This window comes from Sorex araneus, chromosome 4 (genome assembly GCF_027595985.1).
Source record: "Sorex araneus isolate mSorAra2 chromosome 4, mSorAra2.pri, whole genome shotgun sequence".
Lineage (NCBI taxonomy): Eukaryota > Metazoa > Chordata > Mammalia > Eulipotyphla > Soricidae > Sorex > Sorex araneus.
In genome coordinates this window covers 221,326,249-221,346,312 of record NC_073305.1, presented here as the reverse complement: position 1 = coordinate 221,346,312, position 20,064 = coordinate 221,326,249, and the positions used below count along the sequence as shown (strand labels likewise).

Here is a 20,064-nt window from a genome sequence, read left to right as displayed (position 1 = left end):
CCGTCATGCAGAAGGTTTGCCCGTGTGGTCACCTGTCCAGGTGAGGGCCCCCAGGCCTCCCCCAGAGGTCAGTCTACCACAAGCCGGTGGGAACAGCAATATCCCAGGAGGCTTCGGTCACCCCTGGGGACTATACCGGGAGGGGATCAAGTCCCTCTGATCGCAAATGTGGGGCTACTTTAAAACTGGTCAGGAGCCACCTTTAGGCTGGTCGAAGTGCCATCCGTCCTTGGCAGTCTGATCTGTCTGTCGCAGAGACCGTGTGCTGGGGGCCACCACTTCACCCCGCCAAACACGGTGTGCTCCGGAGGCCCCTCGAAGCCCCGGTCCTCACGGCCCATCTGTCCGCGTGCCCCAGCACACCCAGGCAGCCGTGGGGAAGCCGGCCGTGGGCACCAGCACAGGTGCGAGATGAAAGCTGGATGGCGTGTGGGGCACCTGGGAGCAGGGCAGGGCCGTGCAGGCCGAGCCGAGCCTCCTTCCTGTTCTAGAGAGCAGGGCCTGGCCAGCTGGAAGCTTTTTATTGCACGATACGGGACAAGGACACACCAAGACGGAGACCTGCCCCCCACATGCACCTCTGGGCCTCTGAGCCGTGGGTGGCCGGACTGTCCATCCCAGGACAGACACTCAGATGCCTGAGACACGACTGGGAGGGGGCGGGGCGGGGCTTCACGGGCTGCCGGCGGCCAGGGGTGCCGACGGGGCAGGGGGCCCCTTGGCCCTGCGCCCCCTGCTCTTGCTCCCGGGCCGTCGCCCCTTCCGCCTGGTCTTCTCCTTGCGGGCCGCAGCCGTGGTGAAGGTGATGCAGTGGGCGTCCAGGAAGTCCAGCAGCTTCCCCGCGGCCACCCGGATGCCATGCTGCTTGAGCTGGGCCTGCAGCTCTGCCAGCTCCAGGGGCTGGTACTGCAGCACCTTGCGGTAGAGGGCGGGCCGGGAGCGGATGAAGTGGCTCACGGCCGCCTCTGTGGCCGCCGCCCGCACAGCCGCCTGCGACGCGCTGACACTGTCCTCGCCCTCCTCCTCTTCTCCCGCGGACTCAAAGGCTGTGCCGAACTCCCCGGAGGAACTGGAAGGCAGACCAGACGCTCAGCCCCTCTCTGCCCACGACCCCGGCGGCAGGAAGCTCGCCAGGCCTGTGCGCGGCCTGAACATGCAGCCCTCGGCCAAAACGCGGTGACGGTGCCAACGGGAGCAGCCCGCGTTTTCTGTGGGGCGGCCCAGAGGAAACCCCCTTTCTTCCAGAGCCCAACCCTGGCCTCGCCCTCCTGCTTTACCTGTGTGAGCTGAAGGAGGTGTCACTGCTGCCCGTGGCCGCGGACTCCTGTGAGGCAGGGAGCTCGGTGTCACCATCAGGGTCTGGGAAGGTACTCGGAGGGACAGTGTCTTCCGCCGGCTGCTGCCTTCTTAGACTTTGGGGGCCCTTGGGCCCCACGGTGGCCTCTGGTGCCTTCGGGGGCGACTGTGCCAGCTGGCCGCTGGTGTCCGAGTCCGACTCCAGCGTCTGGTGGGTGTACTGGAAGATCTCCTTCAGCTTCAGAACCATCTGGCGCTTGGGCAGAGGGCGGACCCCAAACCTGAACGGAGAAGTAGGTGAGCCGAGCGAGGTAAGGGACAGAAAAGCCTGGCTTCGCGGCCTTTCACGAGGCAGGGGTCACTCTGAGCATCCCCAAAGGGCCGTCCCTGTGCTACTGGTGACTTCCCAGGCCAGACTGCGTAGGGCTCTGGTTTCGAGGCTTTTCGAGAGCAGGCCCTGCACCGGGGACGCAGCTCTGTGGCGGAGCGAGGCCTGAGTGGCCCCAGGGGCTGAGTCCCCAGGCACAGTCCCCTTCCTGGCCAGCACAGTCCCCTTCCCGGCCACGTCCCTCTTGGCTTCCGGGCCTGGGCAGTTTGGGGGACAATACCCAGGACAGTTCACCTGCCTCTGCCCCGAGCCTGGAGGGGCTGTGTGCGGGTGACACCAACCTGTCCAGCTCCTTCTTCAGCACCGGGGTCTCCATGATGGAATATCTCGGCATGGGGGTTATGGGGACTTTCGGGGGCAAGTTCTTCCGGTTAGCACCTTCTGAGTAAATAGGAGAAATATTCCAGCCTCATCTTCCCGGTTTCTGCCACAAGAGAAATGCCGCACCAGAGCTGCCAGCCCTGCCGCCCGCCCGGTGCTGCTGCCACACTAGGCACCGGGGCCTTTGGAGCAGTTCCGGACGCCGGGACTTACTCGCCCAGCAGAGGCGCCGGTGCAGAAGGCCATGTGGGGCTTGGCGCTCAGGAGCCCGGGCTGCCCTCCTTGGAACCTCACGGCTCCCCCACCCCGGTCCTGCCAGGAGTAATCTAACATCTCTGGGTGTGGCCCCCAAAGAACAAAAATAGTAGCCCCCAAATTGGCAGAGAATCTGGTAGCCATTTCTTGGGGGGGGGGGCTGGGGGGAGGAAATGAACAAATGGCCAATAATCAGCTCATGAAAAGATACTGAATGTTATTTTCTGCCAGGAAGCCCAACTCGCAGAGATCTGACTTCACACCTGCTGGGGCGACTCCAGCCAGCAGCCAAGTGTGGGGGCCGGGGCGTGGGGGGGGGGGGGAGACGGGCCTACGGGCACGGCTGGCTCCATGCCCTGCTGAGCTCAGCTGAGAGCTGACTCCCTCCACTCTTTAGAAGGATCTAGAAGGCAAGGGAGTGCCTTGCAGGGAGCCTGGGGGCCTTGGACACACCCAAGCCCATTTCCTGACCGATCCCCTCCAGGGCCCCCCTGCCCGCCACTACCCACTTGGCGTCTGGAATCCTCCGGACCTCTGGGCCCTGTCAGTGCCAGGGGTCTGAGTTGGGGTCCCGGCCAGCACCGGAAGCTCCGCAGACTTCTGCTCTTCGCCGTCCCAGTCGTCCCACAGAGAGGAGTTCAGGAAGCTCAGCCTGCCGCTCCCTGGGGAGCCCCTCGGGCCCGGGCAGCTGCCCCTGATGGGGGTGGTGCTGAGCCGAGCCGGGGAGCGGCCCGCCGCACTGTCCGGGGCCGCCCTGGCCCTGCCGTCGGGGCTGCTGGCACTCAGGGGTCCTGCGCGCGCCAGGTTCAGATGGTCGATGGGGATGGGCGAGAGGGGCTCTGCGTTCCAGCTGCAGTCAGGGGGCAGGGGGGGGTCCCCGTCCAGCAGGGGGCTGCTGCGGGCCCGGTGGGCGGAGCCTCCCTCCTCCTCCTCACTGTCCTCAACTTCCACCACTTCACTGGCCACCCCTGGGGGGCTGCATTTGGGGGAGTGGAAGTGTGGGGGCAAGTTGGGGCGGGCCCGTGAGTCTCGATGGGGAGACGCGGGGGAGCAGTGGGCGAGGTGTCGGCCTGTACTTCTGGGGACCTGCCGTCTGCTCTCAGGGCTTCCCGGGGTGACCGGGCAAGGACGTGCTGGCGACCGTGCCTGGAGCACCATCACCGGCGACTTCTCCGTGGCCTTGGGCCTGTCCCCCTCTTGTACCGGAGTCCTGGGCTGGGCCACTGGCTTCCCCAACGTCCTGGACCCGAGGCCCGAGATCTGGGTCTGGGAGGAGTGATCACAGCTGGCGCTGGCCAGTGGGGTGGCGGGCACCAGCCACGAGGACTCCCGGTCAGTCTCGGGGCTGCTCTCAGGGTCGCAGAAGAGCGGCGGGGTACCTCTGTCCCCCCACGGGTCCTCCTGCGGGGGCGCCGTCTCTCCCGCAGGGGAGCTCTGGGCGCCTTCTGGGTCAGCATCCACGTCGATGATGGAGAATAGCTCGCAGGACTTGGGGCTGGACTCTAGAAGTCTCCTTCCTCCTGACCTGAGTTTGGTTTGCTCTAGCTCCAGCTCTTCATCGGAGTCCAGCAGGAGGATGACTTCAGATGGAGAACGGGGGCTGGCCTTCGCCTGCGTCAGGTCAATGGAGAGAGACTGTTCCGGGGAGATGGGGCATCCCCAGCCGTTCTCACGCGCTGGCCCTTCAGGTAGCGTGAGGTCCCCTCTGTGCCTCTCCTGCTGGGGCGGTGAGTTCTGGGTGGGTGTCACGGAAGCGCCCCCCTGTGATGAGGGCGCCAGAGGGGATGAATCACCGAGGGGCGGGGGCTGTGGCAGGAGGCAGGGGGACCCTGGGGGTGCCTGCTGGGAGGGCGCCCCGTCCCGGGCTCTGCTGAGCTCTGCCTCAGGTGGTCGGGGGTCTCCTGGTGCTGAGAAGGGCTGCTCGCCGGCAGTGGCCCGGGAGCCCCCCACAGGGCTCGTGAGGCTGCGGGGACTGAGTTCTTCCGTTGGGGCCTCGCCCCCTGCTCTCTCGGGAGACTCCGTGGGCTCCGGGCGCAGGACCCGGTCCAGACTGTGCTCCCTCAGCGGACTGTGCTCCCTCAGCGGCTCCCGCGCAGCTTCCACGGCAGCTTCCTCCCGGAGCAGCTTCCGCTGCGTAGCTGCGAATTCATAAATCTCGTCCATGTCGGCGTCATCCACGTTTTCTCTGTCTTCCTCCCGCGTCTCGGGCTCTGCCGCGTCCTCGGCGTCTTCCTCCTCCCCGGCCCACATGGACCGCAGCAGCTCCTGGAAGCTCTCGGCCTGCCGGGCACCGCCCTCCTGCTCTTCCTGCTGCCCGCCCACAGCGTCGGCCCCAGCGGGGGCTCGCGGGCACAGGCGCAGCAGCTCCCGCACGCCGAACCTGCAAGGGGAAATGCCGCGTCACCCCCACCGTCAGCGCGAGGCGCCCACCGGGCCTTTCCCTTCTCCTGCTCGAGTGTGAGACGGGGGCGCACGTCCTCCCCGCCGCGGGCTGCCGCCTGGGAGGGGCGCCTCGCACCCGGGTAGAGCAGCGTGCCAGCCACGAGTCCTTTCCTTTGGGGGCAGACTCTTCTGCCACGCTGTGCTGCCTGTCACCCTTTTTAATTTTGGGGCCACACCTGGTAGTGCTCAGGGCTGACTCCTGATTCTGCGCTCAGGGAGCACTCCTGGGGTGCTCGAGGAACTAGAGAGGGTACCGAGGGCCAAACCCAGGTCAGCTGCCTGTAAGGCAAATGCCCTGCAGGTTGCTGTGCTGCTCCGGCCCCTCGGTCACCTGTCTGAGACACAGCCCAGGGGGGTGAGGCTTGTTTCCCTGATACCGTGCCTGGGAAGTATCGCTCTCCAGCAATCCCGGCAGGTCTTGGGGCTGAGGCTGACCAGGGAGCTAAGAGTCCATGGCTGATGTCCTGGTGCAACCGACAGGCCTGATCCGAGGGTCTCACTGGCCGTAATTTGGGATTAAAAGGTGTCAGCCCTGACCCTCCCAGGAGTGGCCAGCCCGTCTGCTCATCCTTCCTAGCTGACGTCACAGGCTGTGAAGTGAGTCAAGACCAGGCCTGACCTGTGCGCCAGGGAGCTCAGGTCAGCGGCCAGCTTGGGGGCTGGGCTGGCATCAGCAGCATAGAGGTAGTGCAGGAAGGCCCGGGTGGCCTCCGTGCTGACGTCGCTCAGCAGCACACGCTGGACTCTCAGATCACCGTCCTCCACGGCCAGGAAGCCCTCACTCTTTACCTGTGGGAAGAGGACGTGCAGGAGGCTGTCGGGGAGAGCCTGACGGTCAGGGGGCAGCATGTGGCCCCAGCTCAGGATCTTCCCGGCTCTGCACTCAGGGATCGCACCCGGTGGTACTCAGGACCATGTGGCATGTCGGGGATTGAACTGTGTTGGCCGTGTGCAAGGCAAGCGTCCTCCCGGCTAGGGGAGAACTGTATTCATCGGAACAAGATCTCAGAGATCTTTCCCCGCCCCGAGGCCTCCTCATCCTGTCCCAAACTTCAGTGAGTCTTCCCGAGGGCAGCTTAATGCTGGTGGCGACGCAGGTGGGGCCTGGGGGTGGGGCCACAGGGCGCCCGCACTCACATACTGCATGAGAAGCGGGCAGCGGGCATAGAGCACAAACTGGTGGGCGTAGAGCACATCCCCGTTGTCCATCTGGAACTGCACGTCACTCAGGTGGGGGTTGTTGACCATGGCGCTGAAGTCGGCCAGCAGCCGGCCCAGCGCATCCTGCGGGAGGGCCGGGAGCGTGAAGAACTCTCCGGAAGGCTCAGCTGTGGGCGCGCTCTCGGGACACAAGTGGCAAACCTGGCCACTCTCTGACCAGCTGTGGGCGCAGGACTTAAAGCTGCTGCCAACGCGGCTCCCGGGAGGAGTGTTTCCCGCTAGTACTCCACCGCGGGACAGAAGAGACCCCCAAGAATCGGGGCGCGGGGCCAGCCGGAGCGCTCCCAGAGCCACGGCGCCCGGCGTGCAGGGGTGGATATGCCGATGCTGAGAACCCAAGTTCCACCCGCACCTGTCAGCAACCCAGAGCACAAGCTGTGGGGGGGAGGGCGGCCAGTGAGCCCCCTGAGTGAACCTTCCAGAACCACGCCCAGGTCACATGCTGACTGAGCCACCCAGCGGGGATCCAGGGCTGAGGCCAAGGGCAGAGGGGCAGAGCCAGGCGCGCCTCGGGACATCTTACCGCGGCTCGGCCATCCTGGTCCAGGGGCTCTGCAGATGGCAGGACAAACCCCGTGGGCGGGAGGCAGCCCGACGCCCAGTGCTCCCCTGAGAAAGGGTCACAGGTAAGTGACACCCACCCCACGATGCCCATCCCCAGAAACGCGCCCGGCAGGCTCCCTCCCATCAGCCACCCTGCCCCCTTTGTGGGACGGACGTGAGACAGCAGCCCACACCCGCAACCATGCCCACCTGTGGCCCCTCCGGAGCTGGCAGGGCCCCCGCTGCAGGGCCCCTGGCTGCCGCCCAGCCCCTCTCTTGCCAGTTCCACAAGGTCCTGCAGGGCCTGTTGCTCCCTCTGGCTGGCTGACGGGGACGGGGTCTCTGCAGGGTGGGAGCTTGGGGGCCACGAAGACGTGAGCTTCCGCGTGGCAGCCTGAGGGGGCGGGAAAGCTGAGTGACTGTGGCGAGGGTGCCACTCCCAGCCCAGACAGCACTAGGCCACGCCCTGTCGCCACTGGGCTAGGCGGCTCTGCTCAAGGTGAGAGCTGTTGCTTCCGGGCTCCAGAGGGGACTCCGAGTTCCCACACAGGCCCTGGGACCCCAGAACTGACATAGGGGAGCCATGTCGCAGCTGTAAGGACGCATGCACTTTTTTTTTTTTTTTTTTTGCTTTTTGGGTCACACCCGGCGATGCACAGGGGTTACTCCTGGCTCTGCACTCAGCACTCAGGAATTACTCCTGGCGGTGCTCAGGGGACCATATGGGATGCTGGGAATCGAACCTGGGTCAGCCACGTGCAAGGCAAACGCCCTCCCCGCTGTGCTATCGCTCCAGCCCCCGCATGCACTGTCTTGATGCCCCCCTCCATCCCGAACTTTCTGCCCACCCAGAGACCCCCTCAAGAAGGCGCACCTGGGCAGGCTGCTGGGGCCTCAGGGACGGGCAGAGACGGGCCGAGTAGTAGGCGTCTGGGGGCCAGCCCTGGGCCAGCGTGCTACCCTCCCACAGGAAGTTAGGCTTCCCCACAGGCGGCCGCAGACACCAGCTGGCAGTGCCCAGCTCCTCCCGAATCCTGCTGGCGGGCAGCGGGGGCGTGCTGGCCACCTCCACCTCCTCCGCCAGGAGCTGGCCCACGCGGTCCTCGAGCTGCCGGCCTGTGGTCTCCGGGTCCTGAACCAGCAGCCGGGGTGGGGACACGGGGTCTTTCTTCTTGCGACCCCTCTTCTCTAGGGTGGACAGAAGCCAGAGCTCAGGGCTGGCACTAGCTGGCCCGGGCCCTGCCTGCGGGCACCTTCAGCTGGCGGCTGGGGGCAGTGTACCTACCCGCTCCCGGCCCGGTCCCCGCGGCAGCGCTTCCCAGTCTGAACACAGCGGGCACGGCCTCCTGTTCCATCTCGGAGCGCGACAGCGCCAGAGCCACCAGCAGGTCCTCGGAGGGGGGCTCGTGTCCGACCTTCCGTCTCTTGCGCGGCTCCTTGCTGGGGGCTCCCTTCTGCTTCACACCTCCCTCGTGACTGCTGCAGCTCAAAGGGCAACCAAATGGGGGTCAGGGCAGAGGGGGTGCACGGGGGGCTGTCCGGCCCGCGTCCTGCTTCCCTGCTCCCTCCACTCCTCCTGCTGCCTTGGTGATCTCCCGGGCCTGGGGCCTCCATCTGAGGAGGCAGCTGGAAGCTCCTGCACCCCCTCTCTGTGGCGCCAGCATGGGGGCCCCCACATGCCAGGCCCCGGGCACTTCTGCTCTCACTGGCTGGAGGCCATAAGGTGCCGCATGGGCTGGGAGAGTCCCTCAAGGATTTCCTGGCCAGAGAACCGAGATGGCGCTGGTGTCCCTCAGCACGGCAGGACAGAGCCCTGCCCGGTCGCCTCCCTGCACCGCGAGGGGTGATTCTCAAAGGCCCGTGCCCTCCGCTGGGCCAGGGCGCAGCTGTGTTTGCCAGTTTCAATGCCCACCCGACCAGGCCCAGCATCACCCAGGCCCAGCAAGTGCCCGGGGCTGTTTCCTGCTCTCGGCACCTTCCAAGAGGCCCCACACCTGGCCTCACTTCCCGGAGCAACGAGATGCAGGGGCGCTTGTCTGGGGTTGGTGGAGTCCCGCCATGCAGGCGTGGCTGAGGGGTCTCTGCACAGCTGGGCCAGGGCGGATGAGGGGAGGCTTCCCGTGAAGGCTCGGGCCCCACCGAGCCCTCCGGCTTTCCCCCCAGCTCCTCAGCGGCCACACACAGCAAAGAAGTCCCAGTCGGAGCCCGAGAAGCAGCACAAGGTCAGGCCTTGCCCCCTGCCAACCGGCTTGATCCCCAGCACTGCAGGGTCCCTGAGCACTGCGGGTGCGGCCTGTTTGCCCCACTCCGCCTCCACAGAGCCCCAAACCTCCAGAAATGAAGGCTCAGAGCCTTCATTTTTTTCTTACCAAGTCGGGCCAACTCTGGCAGGACCAAGGTGGAGGAAAGCTGCCCCACTGCCCTGCTGTGTGCCAGTCTGCTGGCAGGGCCTCCTATAGCAACCACTCCCCACACTGAAGGCGGGGCACAGACCTGTCACTCACACCAGAGGGGTGGGGCACAAACCTGTCACTCACACCAGAGGGGCGGGGCACAGCCTGTCACTCACACCAGAGGGGCGGGGCAAAGACCTGTCACTCACACTGGAGGGGCGGGGCACAGACATGTCACTCACACTGAAGGGGCGGGGCACAGATCTGTCATTCACACCGGAGGGGCGGGGCACACACCTATCACTCACACCAGAGGGGCAGGGCATAGACCTGTCACTCACACTGACAGGGAGGCCCCCTGACATGTTGTGCTGCCTTCACCCAGCGACCAGATGCCAATGTCAAGCGGCAAACGACCAAGATGACCATGCCAGGGTCACACACACAGAAGGCGACAGGAATGACCACGAGGATCTCAGGCCTCAAGGAAACCTGCCCAACTGTCCCTTCTCCAGTTGTCCAGCATGGACCATTCCAAAGCCCAGAGGTACCTTCCCTGCCCACCGGGCCCAGGAGACGGCCGTGCCTCCCAGGTCTCAGCCCAGACGGGCAGAAGCACCCTCACAGCGACTCACCTGCAGACCGGGGTCCCTGGGGCGTCGGTGCCCTCGGGCGGCGCTGCCTGCCGCCGCACAGCCTGGAGCAGGAGCCGCGGGCCCACCTCCATCTTCACCGCGCACTGCTTCAGGTGGCTGAGCCGGCTCTTGGGCGTGAGGCAGGGCTTGCCACAGATGGGACACTCGGGGACGGGAGGCGCCGGAGACTTCACAGCCTTCTCAGCCTCGTCCAGGCACCTGGAGGAAGGCGCTGCAGACAGGACCCACCCTGGCCACGCGGGGGCGCCCACGGACGTGCAGGGGCCCGGCCTCTCACCTGTTCACGTGCTGCTCCCTGCGCGCCACGCTCATGGCAGTCAGGTTCTTCTGGCAGATCTGGCAGCAGAACAGCCCGCTGTCCTCCGGGCTGCCGCCGCAGGGGGCCACCTGCTCCTGCCCCAGCTCCTGCTGCAGGGCCCGGGCCACCGCAGTGTCGCCGCCCGCGGCAGGGAGCCCGGTGTCTGGGGAGAGGCGCGGCGCCCGTGAGGACACACCAACACTGGCCCAGGCCATGGTTCAACCCCGGACTGGGGGCTGGGGGCAGGGCCGGAGTGGGGTGCACCACGGGCTCCCGGGAGGCTTCAGCACAGGGGCGGGCTCTGTGGCCCCGAGGGCCCGAGCGGTTGGTGCTGGTGTCAGGCTCAGGGCCTTCCCAGTTCTGCTCAAGTCAGCCTCCTCGGGCATTCCAGGGTCGCAAGCTCCCAGGCCAACAAGACTTTTTATTCAAAATTGAAGGAAAGGGGCCGGGGTGACAGTACAGCATGTAGGGCGTGTGCCTTGCATGTGGCCGACCCAGGTTCGATCCCTCGACTGATCCCTGAGCAGCACCGAGTGTGACCCCCAAACAAAAACAATGAAAAAAGGGGCTGGGGTGATAGCATAGTGGATAGGGCGTTTGCCTTGCACGCGGCCAACCTGGGTTCGAATCCCAGCATCCCATATGGTCCCCCAAGCACCGCCAGGAGTAATTCCTGAGTGTATGAGCCAGGAATGACCCCTGTGCATCTCCGAGTATGACCCAAAAAAAGCAAATAAATAAATAAAATTTTTAAAAAATGAAAAAAAGAGGTACCGGTGAAGGAAGCTAAGTGAGAAATGACCTTGCTTTATGCACAGACAACGGTCATGCCCAGGGAACGAGACCACACACAGGAAGCTCCCCTCCTGCCGCCCCGGTGAGAGCCCTGAGACCCTCCCGGCCTACCGGGCGCTGCTGTGGGCTCCTCTCCAGGCCGCTCCGGGATGTCGTCTTCGGGGGTGGCCTCCTGCGAGCCCCCGCTGGAGGCATGTCTCAGGCGCTTGGGGTGCGCTCTCTTGAACTGCTGCATGCGCCGTACGGCCAGCTCGGCTGCGCGGGGCTTGGGGGAACTTGGCAACGGCTCGCTTGGACAAGGAGGATGCTGGGCGTCGCAGCTGGGAGCACTCTCTGGCAGAGGGGAACGGGGCGTCAGGCCAGGAGGCAAGGCTTGCCCACGCGTCATGTTTCAAAGTGCTCAGTCAAATAGGGTCAGTGCTCACTAGATTTATCTGAGCACAGATAATCTACCTCACAGGAACATCTGCCCGGGCGCCAGGGGTGACGGCTGCGCAACTGTGAGAATGCTAACAGCCGCTCGACAGAGCCCTTAGGAAGGCGCCGACTGACGCCCGTCCTCCCTGCAGGCGGCAGTCTCACACGGACGCTCTCATGTCAGCAGTTCACAGATGGCCTCGGTGGAGCCCGGGGATGTCGGTCTCCCAGGTGGATGGGGTGCGGTTTTCTGGGGGAGTCAGGCATCGCCTTCCTGAGATTCTCACAGGGAACACTAGGGGCCAATAAACGAGGAGCAGCCCTGAACCTCCCGGGCTCCACACGGCTGAGCTGACCACACTGCGGACAGGTGATGAAGGGCAGGAAGTGACGTAGCTGTGTGTGTGCGAGTGTGGCTGTGCAGCCATGTCAGAGAGTGGCCCATGCAGCCGTGTATGTGCGAGTGTGGCCGTGCAGCCGTGTGCGCGAGTGTGGCCGTGCAGCCGTGTATGTGCAAGTGTGGCCGTGCAGCCGTGTGCTCGAGTGTGGCCGTGCAGCCGTGTGCGCGAGTGTGGCCGTGCAGCCGTGTATGTGCGAGTGTGGCCGTGCAGCCGTGTGCGCAAGTGTGGCCGTGCAGCCGTGTGTGCGAGTGTGGCCGTGCAGCCGTGTGTGCGTGAGTGTGGCCGTGCAGCCGTGTGTGCGAGTGTGGCAGAGCCGCCTGCGCGTGCTGGCAGTGAGAGGAAGGGTCAGCATGGGGTGAGAGGGAGGGGTTGGGGCTGGAAAAAAATATGAAAGGGTCACGGCTGCTTTAAGCAAACAGGAAAAGGACGAAAGGGGCCTGGCTGGGGAAAGGAAGGACGTAAAGGATCTCCCGGGAACCACGCCCCCGCACTGTCGCCTCAGCAGCCTAAGTGTGGCGCCAGTCTCCAGCGCTGAGCCATTCCCAGACGCCACAGCCCCGCACCAGTCTACCAGCTGGCCCCTTCCCAAAAGCTTTCTGACCCCCTTTGCAGTGGTGCGGTCTCATTACCTGCTGGGGTGTTCCTGCATTCCGGAGGCATGGCAGAAGCGCTTGCGCCGCTGTCCCCACTTTTGGGTGGACCCGGTTCACTCTCCAGGGCCGCCTTTGGCCTTCTCCTCCGGGCCGCCTGGCTGCCGGGGAGCGCCTTACTCGCAGCCCGCCTGGCCCTCAGCACCTTGCTCCTCGGCTCGCTGCTGTCCGCACCCCTCTGTGCTTTCCTCTCCCCAACCGAGTCCTTGGTGGTCTTTTTCACCCTTTGGAAAAAGCTGGCACAGAGTTCCTTGAAATCCTCATCCGACTCATCCATCCTGCAGCGGCTTCAGAGGCAAGGTGGGCCTGGGCATGTGCACTGGGGTGGGGGGTACGCTCAGTTTCCCGGGGGTCCTATTTCTTGCTAAGGAGTTTTCCGAGTTTGCACTCCTGAGCAAAGCACCTCAAAGGTCTTTTCACACGGAGCATGTTTGACACTTGCTTCTGCTAACATTCACGTCGGAGAGGCCTCCCTGGCCAGCGCTACCGTGGAGAGAGACACGTGAACTCGGTGCTGGGTGATTCTCCAAGATCCTCAAGGCAGAAGCTTGCTTGGTTCGCTGAACTCACACCTGTGTCCACACTTCACTAGTCAGGCGTCATTCCTTTCTGACACTTCCTCCAGGAAGGAACAAGAACCTGAGAGGAACAGGCAAAGTCGCTCTCAGTACGTGGACATGCTGCCAGCGGCCTGTCCTCCAGATACCACAGCACCAGATGGGAGGACAGAGAAAACTGCAATGCAGACAGAAAACATTCCATCCAGAAAAATCCCGTTTATACTGAAATCTGGGGAATGATGCCCTCATCAAGGGCAGTCACCAGAATCAAGATCTCCTCTTTTTGGGGGGCCACATTGGTGATGCTTAGGGGTTACTCCTGCCTCTGCACTCAGGAAACACTCCTGGTAGTGCTTAGGGGGAACCAGATGGGATGCCGGGGATCGAACCTAGCTTGGTAGCATATAAGGCAAGCGCCCTGTCCACTGTACTATTGCTCTGGTCCCCACAAGATAGCCCCTGAATCCAAAAAACTCTCAGGTCTATGTGGGTGTAGGGCCTCTAGCGATCAGAGACGATCAACAGGCATTGGGAAGAGTAGCAGGGAGGGCAGAGGGCTAGAGGGAGGGTAGAGGGAAAGGTGTGTGTGAATAAAGGTAGTGTAGCAGCCGGCACTGACACTCAGCGCTTCCAAAGCAAAGAGGGTCATTTTCCTCCATCCCCGAAGCCCAGCCAGACTGAACCTCCACACAACCGTCATCAGAACACGTCTAAGTCGCTTAGTCTGGCCTACGCATGTGGTTAGGTGTATTGGCAGAGTTTGCCCCCAGTCCAGAAGTCCATTTCATATTAAAGACACACACCACCCAACTGCCCTGTTTCCCAGTGTGGGGCAGATTCAAAGGCTTCAAATCTAATTTGCATGGCTACAAACTTCTCCATTTCCGGGCTGCCTCCTTAAAGATGCAAACTTCATCCTTTAAGTGGACCCTCTCTACGACCGTTATTTTCCATCAACACCTGTCCATAATGGCTTTTACCATAAGTCATGATCATATGTTACAGATGACATCTGTTAAATAACTGCATGCCAGGCCCAAGTGCTTTACATATCTCTAACCCTTACACAATCTTGTACAGCACAGTTTGTACAGAAGTCCCTCCTTTACAAGCTGGGCACAAGGACAAGGGAGAATGGGCTCCAACTCACACTCTTGTTTTCTATGCCACCCTGAGCAGTGCTCAGGGGACCCCGCCAGTGCTGGGAATTGAACCTGGGCCTCCTCCATACCATCTTTCTCGCCTCCAGTTTTTCAAGGGGCTGGACTGGGATCAAGTCCAGGCAAGTTAATCCTCCTGGGCAGGATTCTTGGGAGTTGGGGATCGAGCTTATGGTAGAGAACCTTCTATGCCTTCTATGCAGGAGGCCCCAGGTTTAGTCCCTGGTACTAAGCAAAACAGCATCGACTCAGATTTCTGTTCATTAGCTGTGCCGTACTAAGTTCAAGACTTCAGGGCTCAGACTCTTCTACTTCACTTTTCAAGTCTCTGGATGATACTGTTGACTTTGCAGCGAACCCGCTACCGACTTTGCAAAGATTCTGGTAATACAGGCAGACAGTGGTGGTGGGAGAGCTGCGGTGCCAAGCAGCAACCAGTGTTGGGGGCCCCTGGAACGTGAGGCTAAAGAAAAAGAATTTTACCCCCCTGTACGTGGGGCATACCCCACCCTCATCTCATCTGACACTCGTCTTCAAAAGGAACCACTCGCGGGGCTGGCAGGGAGGCGCGGGGCTTTGCACCGCAGGCGCCCCGCACCGCCAGGAGTGATCCCTGCGCGGAGCCCGGAGCAACCCCCGAGAACAGCCGGGTGTGGCCCCCAAACAAAAAAGAAACATAAAAAGCACCGCTCCTCCCGTGCCGTCAGTTGGGAGAGGGCTGGGGACGTTGCCGGCCGCGCTACGACGGACGCTCCCGGCCCCCGGCCCGGGCCGGCCCCCAGGGACTCGGGCCAATCCCGATCGCCAGCCTGAGCCCCGGGCGCGGACCCCCGAGTGACCACGAGGACTCGCCTTCTGGCGGCCGGGGCCCTCCCGCCCGAACACGGCCGGCGGCGGGGGCGCGCGGCGCTCCTTCCCGAGACGGCGCGGCCGCCGCTCCCGGCCCGGGCCCGGCCCCTCCTACCTGCGGCGCCGCCACGGCTCCTGCTCAACCGACGGGCGCGCGCCTGCGTGCCGGCGGGCTCGCGCCACGGCTCTGCGCAGGCGCGCGGCGGCCCGCGCCTCTCTTCCCGTCGTGCACTGCGGCCCGCCGGCGCGCGACCACGAGCGTTTCCGGGCGGCGCGCGGCGAGGCGAGGCGAGGCGAGGCGAGGCACGGCGGCGGCGGCGGCGGCCCGGGGCCCCTTTGGGGTTTGGGGTCGAGTGAGGCCCGGCCGCTGGGAGCGGGAGGCCGGGGTTTGGCGCCGGCCGTCGTCTGAGGGCGTCAGCGAGGCGGGGCGCGCCCGTCAAGCACCAACCCGCCGGTGTCAGGAGCCGCGGGGCCGGTGTAGACGGAGTGCCGGCCCCCCAGCACGGCCCTGGGGCTTCGTTTGTTCCACTAGGTGTTCGCCTTGGCGTTGGGGCCACACCTGGTGGCGCTCGGGGCCGCCTGCCGCCTCAGACCCGCGCCGGCCGCGTGCGAGGTCCCGCGCCGGGCCAGCCCGCTCCCCACACCGCCTCACGGAGCCGCGTGTCGCCTCTCCGGGCAGGACGCCTGGCGCGATGGCGCGGAGGGCGCGGCCGAGCAGCGTTCCCCGTGAGGACGCGCCCCTGTGCTGGCCGCAGTCCTTGTGGCTCTGGTGAATCTCGCTGCCGTTAACTTCCGCCAACTTACGCCTTCAGGTCTGGGCGTGTGGTGCTCCCGGCTCGGTGCTCGGGGCCGGCCGTCTGTGCATCAGAGAGGTGTGAGGGGCGCCGTGGCCCGCGCTCTGGAGATCTGGGGATCCGGGGAAACTGAGTTTGCTGGCGCTGTGGCGTCGGTGCTCGGACTAGGGCAGTACCGAAGGCCGCGGCGAGGCGTGGTGGAGTGGGACCCCCCCGCGCTAACGCGGCCGGCCTGGGCCCCGTCGTCCACACCACATGCGGCCCCTCAAGCCCCAGGAGTGATCCCTGAAACCAACCCAAAACCAAGACGTGCAGCAGCAGCCAGCGCCCTAGGAAGCACTTGGGTTTGGGGCCTCCCTCGGCCGAGTTCAAGGCTCCTGCTGCAGTGCTTGGCGTGCTGCGCGCCGGTGCGGCCCCGTGTGCTCTGCAGTATGCACAGAGCCGCTGCAGTTTGCTGGGAGCAAACCCGAAGAGACCGAGGCCAGTGGTTTTCTCAGCGAAGACCAGGGCAGAGCAGGCCGGGCAGTTTAGGATTGGCTGCTTGACTTACCTTGTGGACTTGAGTTGCCTGGCACTTGCCCTGGCAGTTATCAGCTTGGTTTGTGACAGCTGAGGTGTTGCTTAGCTTGCCTGTGAGAGCCACGCTTTTTCCCCCCTACTTGCCTCCTGGGGGGGCCATGTTCTTTTTTTTTTTTTCTTTTGGGGTCACACCCTGCGATGCACAGGGGTTCCTCCTGGCTCATGCACTCAGGAATTACTCCCGGCAGTGCTCGACAGGGACCATATTGATGCTGGAAATCGAACCCGGGTTGGCCGGGTGCAAGGCAAACGCCCTACCCGCCGTGCTATTGCTCCAGCCCTAAGAGCCATGGTTGTATGTGGATTAGTACCTCTGGGAAGGGCAATCTCCACCAGCAAGATGTTTCTTTTTTTTTTTTTTTTTTGGTTTTTGGGCCACATGTGTTGGTGCTTAGTCCTCGAAAGCGTTGAGTGGGTGACGGGGATCATACCTGGGTTGACTGCATGCAAGAAATGCGCCCTCCAGCCCTGGAAGGTTTTTATTTTTTCTTTGGCCACACCTGGCAGTGCTCAGGGCTTAACGTCTGTCCCTAGTTATGTGCTCAGGGGTCACTTCTGACAGTGCTTGCTGGACTGTATGTGGTGTCGGGGTTGAACCTGGGTCAGATGCGCGCAAGGCATCCTTACCCATAGTACTGTCATTTTGGTCCCCTCCACCAACAAGGTTTTAAGATGCTAAGACTTTAAGGACAGATCGTCAATAACAGATGGGGACACGCTGGAATGATGTAAAGGACAAGCATAAAGGTGAAACTTACTATTCTCCAGTTTGAAAATAAAGGGCCAGAGTCCTGAATTCAGTATTTCTCGAAGTGGGAGGTAATGACCCTGTGAGGGCGCTGGACCAATCCAGGGGGGTGGTAATATCGCTGGCTGCAGCTTGGGGATGCAGTTTTGGTTCACTTAAAGGTACTTTTCCTGGGTGCATTGAGTAACTTATTTTTGTTTTTTGGACCACACCCAGAAATCCTGGGCTTACTTCTGGCTCTGCCCTCAGAGAATATCCTGGTGAGCTTGGGGACCATATGAGATGCCGGGGATGGAACCCACGTTTGTTGTGTGCAATTCAAGTGCCCTGCCTGCTCTACTATCCTTCTGCCCCAGTGATTTTTTTTTTTAAAGGTTATGTTAGGGGCTGGAGCGATAGCACAGCAGGGAGGGCATTTGCCTTGCACGTGGCCAACCCGGATTCGATTCCCAGCATCCCGTATGGTCCTCCGAGCACCGCCAGGAGAAATTCCTGAGTGCACGAGCCAGGAGTAACCCCTCTGCATCACCGGGTGCAGAACAAACAAACAAAAAAAGTTAGGCCAGATAAATTTGGGGATTTCTAACTTGATTCTTTCTGTGTGTGTGTGTGTGTGTGTGTGTGTGTGTGTGTCACACCTGGCGATGCACAGGGGTTGCTCCTGGCTCTACACTCAGGAATTTCCCCTGGCCGTGCTCAGGGGACCATATGGGATGTTGGGATTTGAACCCGGGTCGGCTGCGTGCAAGGCAAACGCCCTACCTGCTGTGCTATCGCTCCAGCCCCCTCTAACTTGATTCTTTAGAGATTTGGGTGGAAGCATCTAGTCCCCTGTCCACACCTGGCTTGGTGCTGGAGGTTGTTTCTGGCAGTGCATGCTCGGGACCATGCAGCAGCAGCGCTCACGCAGTGCAAGTGCTGTACACTAAGCCCTATCCCAGCCTTCACATATATTTAAGGCAAAACACGTTCATAAAAATTTATTTTAGGGGAGGATTATTTAAATCTTCATCCTTTCAAGGAACAAGGTTTGGGGCCAGCTTTCACTCCAGCCCAGAGTGAACCGGGAGAGTCCCCCGTCTCTGATCCCTCCGGCAGGAGCTGAGAGCCACTCTCTTGCAATTAGGAATCACCCAGTGGGAGTTAACTGAGGGATTGTATCCAAAAGCAGTGTTATTGGTCCATGGTATTTGCTGGGTCAGTGGGAATATTTGAGGCAGAGCTGCACTGCCAAAACACTCAAGTCAGGGGCAGGAAAGGACATTCAATGAAAGGTCAGGATTATCTTTGTGTTTGTTGAAACCTACAGGGCTCATCAGAAAGAGAAAAAATGGGCACAGAAAAATGTGAAATATTTAGAGGCAACATGCGTTTTCATGTGTTTCATGTGCTTTAAGCCTTTACAAATGAGGAACTCATCTTAGGTTTTGGCCAGAGGTTCCCAGATTATTTGGCCAGTGCCTCTTCAGAAAAACCTCAGTTCCTCCTGGAAATCTCCTTTTAGGTAAAACAGCACCACCTCCCCCCAATTGCACCAAAGGCTACTGCTCCCTTCAGGGGGTGCTATTGTTCACTTGGGAGAAAGCAGATAAAATTTGAATGTGCTATGTTTTGTTTTTAATGCTACACTCATTGATTCTCAGGGTTACTTACTTTTAGCTCTGCACTCAGGAATTACTCCTAGCAGTCCTCTGGGATCATATGGAGTGCTGGGGATCGAACCTAGGTCAGGTGTGTGCAAGGAGCGCCCTTTCCAGTGTACTAACTCTCCAGCGCCTTTGAGCAGAGCATGTGTTTGCATGCAGGAGCCCTGGGTTCAATCTTGGGTGACCCAGTACTTCTTTAACACTGCCAGGCATGACCAAAACCAAAAAAGAAATCACAGAGTTGGTGGACGTTACATTTTCAACTTCAAACCTTTCCAAAGCTCTAGTAGCTAAGACTTTGCTGCTGGCTCAAGCCATGTAGGTTATTGGATTAGGGTGGAGTGTTCAGACGTCAGTCCGGGAGTGAGCTATGGCCAAGAGCTCAATCGTCAGCATTGCTCCACATAGTTGAGTGGCCCTTGGTGTATCAGGTGTGTGGGGTGGGTCCTGGACAAGGTCATGGCAACAGAAAAGGAGGAGGGAATCAGTCTGTATGTATGCTTATGGGATTAGGTTGATTTTACAAAAATGCTAAGGAAAGTAACTTCTTGGGAACTGGAGATAGTACAGGGTTTCAATCCCCAGCCGCCACGTGGCTACCCAAGAATCTCCCAGTGGTCCTGGGAGTCTTGGCACTGTTGACCTGAGCAGCACTGCACCCTCAGGCCTAGCACTTAACTGCCGATCTAGTGCCCAGTATTGCTTGGAGTAGCCCATGGGTCCACTGAGCACCGTTTGGGAGCCCAGCAAAAAAAAAAAAAGCCCCTTGAATAGCCCTAGAATACATGGATATCCACTCAGCAAATATTTAGTTTGGTACCTTACCTCATGACAAAAAATGAACTCAAAATATATCAGGGAACTGAATATAATAGTTAAAGCTAGAAAAGCCGGGGTGGTAGCCTCGAGAGCACCACAGCTGTGTAAGCATCACATCACGGCCTGGAAGTGGGGTAGTGTGCATTACAGTTGAGATGGGGAAAGGGAAAGGGCAAAGACTTTCCAAAGAGAGCTTAAGATGAAAGCCTAGTTTCTTAAACTGTGTATCTGAAAAACTGGCAGTGGTAAGAGGTGTCTGAAGGCATAATGACCAGAAAGTAACTCCACACTCCCAAGTCACCAGCCAGATGTCTCTGTCAGAGCTCACCAGTCTTGGATTTCTAAGGCAAACGGGTCCAAGTAGAAAAAGTTTGAGAAACTGGCTTAAAGAATATTGGTATCACCCAGCCTAGGAAACAAAGCATTGTTCTTAGTCTTCTCAATTATTTGGTTTTTAGGCTACAGCTGGCTCTGTGCTAGGAGATGCTTCCTGCAGAGCCAGATGTTGACCCAGGGCCTCTGCATGCTTATAAGCACACATCCAGCCCTTCTCTCTGGCCCCTGTTCTAAATAGTAGACATCTTGTAGTTCTAGGGCTATTCAGGAGGCTGGCCTAGTCGTTTTAATTTCTGACATCCATTTACTTCGTAAAGTAACATTCCATTGGGCCAGTAGGTCATAAAGATGAGGACAACTAGTATGGCTTTCCTTTAGAAAGTTGGCATCAGTGTTTGCCATGTCAGACTTGGCAGCATGCCATTTTGATACCAATATGACAGGTTAACATTTCCTGAGACAGCTGGAAAGTCCATATAGTTGGTAAAGAGACCCTT

General features: G+C 61.0%; 1 protein-coding gene across 5 annotated transcripts; it reads right to left on the bottom strand.

Moving 5' to 3' along the window:
- Window positions 1-506: 506 nt before the first annotated feature.
- Window positions 507-14,824, bottom strand: SLX4 (SLX4 structure-specific endonuclease subunit). 5 transcript variants are annotated; one of them, XM_055136382.1, is made up of 15 exons: window positions 14,761-14,824; window positions 12,056-12,715; window positions 10,720-10,941; window positions 9,793-9,976; window positions 9,495-9,713; window positions 7,752-7,945; window positions 7,341-7,654; window positions 6,677-6,860; window positions 6,447-6,532; window positions 5,840-5,986; window positions 5,322-5,491; window positions 2,770-4,640; window positions 1,966-2,065; window positions 1,278-1,577; window positions 507-1,069 (listed from the first exon to the last, which is right to left on the bottom strand). In XM_055136382.1, exons 2-15 carry the CDS (start codon window positions 12,351-12,353, stop codon window positions 673-675), a joined length of 4,686 nt encoding a protein of 1,561 aa, XP_054992357.1. In that variant the 5' UTR covers window positions 12,354-12,715; window positions 14,761-14,824; the 3' UTR covers window positions 507-672. The 5 variants fall into 5 exon arrangements, 4 of the variants coding, with proteins under 4 accessions (XP_054992357.1, XP_054992359.1, XP_054992358.1 ...); XM_055136384.1 differs by having other exon boundaries at window positions 1,966-2,062; XM_055136383.1 differs by lacking the exon at window positions 14,761-14,824 and adding an exon at window positions 13,787-13,808.
- Between the last annotated feature and the right edge of the window lie 5,240 nt (window positions 14,825-20,064).

What these genes read in the sequence shown, in the direction of transcription:
- SLX4 (XM_055136382.1), bottom strand. Translation starts at nt 12,353, where the DNA reads ATGGATGAGTCGGATGAGGATTTCAAGGAACTCTGTGCCAGCTTTTTC. An exon ending in AGGGAGCAGCACGTGAACAG is followed by an intron (nt 9,714 to 9,792) that starts GTGAGAGGCCGG and finishes GCCTTCCTCCAG; the next exon opens with GTGCCTGGACGAGGCTGAGA. An exon ending in GGGGACCGGGCCGGGAGCGG is followed by an intron (nt 7,655 to 7,751) that starts GTAGGTACACTG and finishes TGTCCACCCTAG; the next exon opens with AGAAGAGGGGTCGCAAGAAG.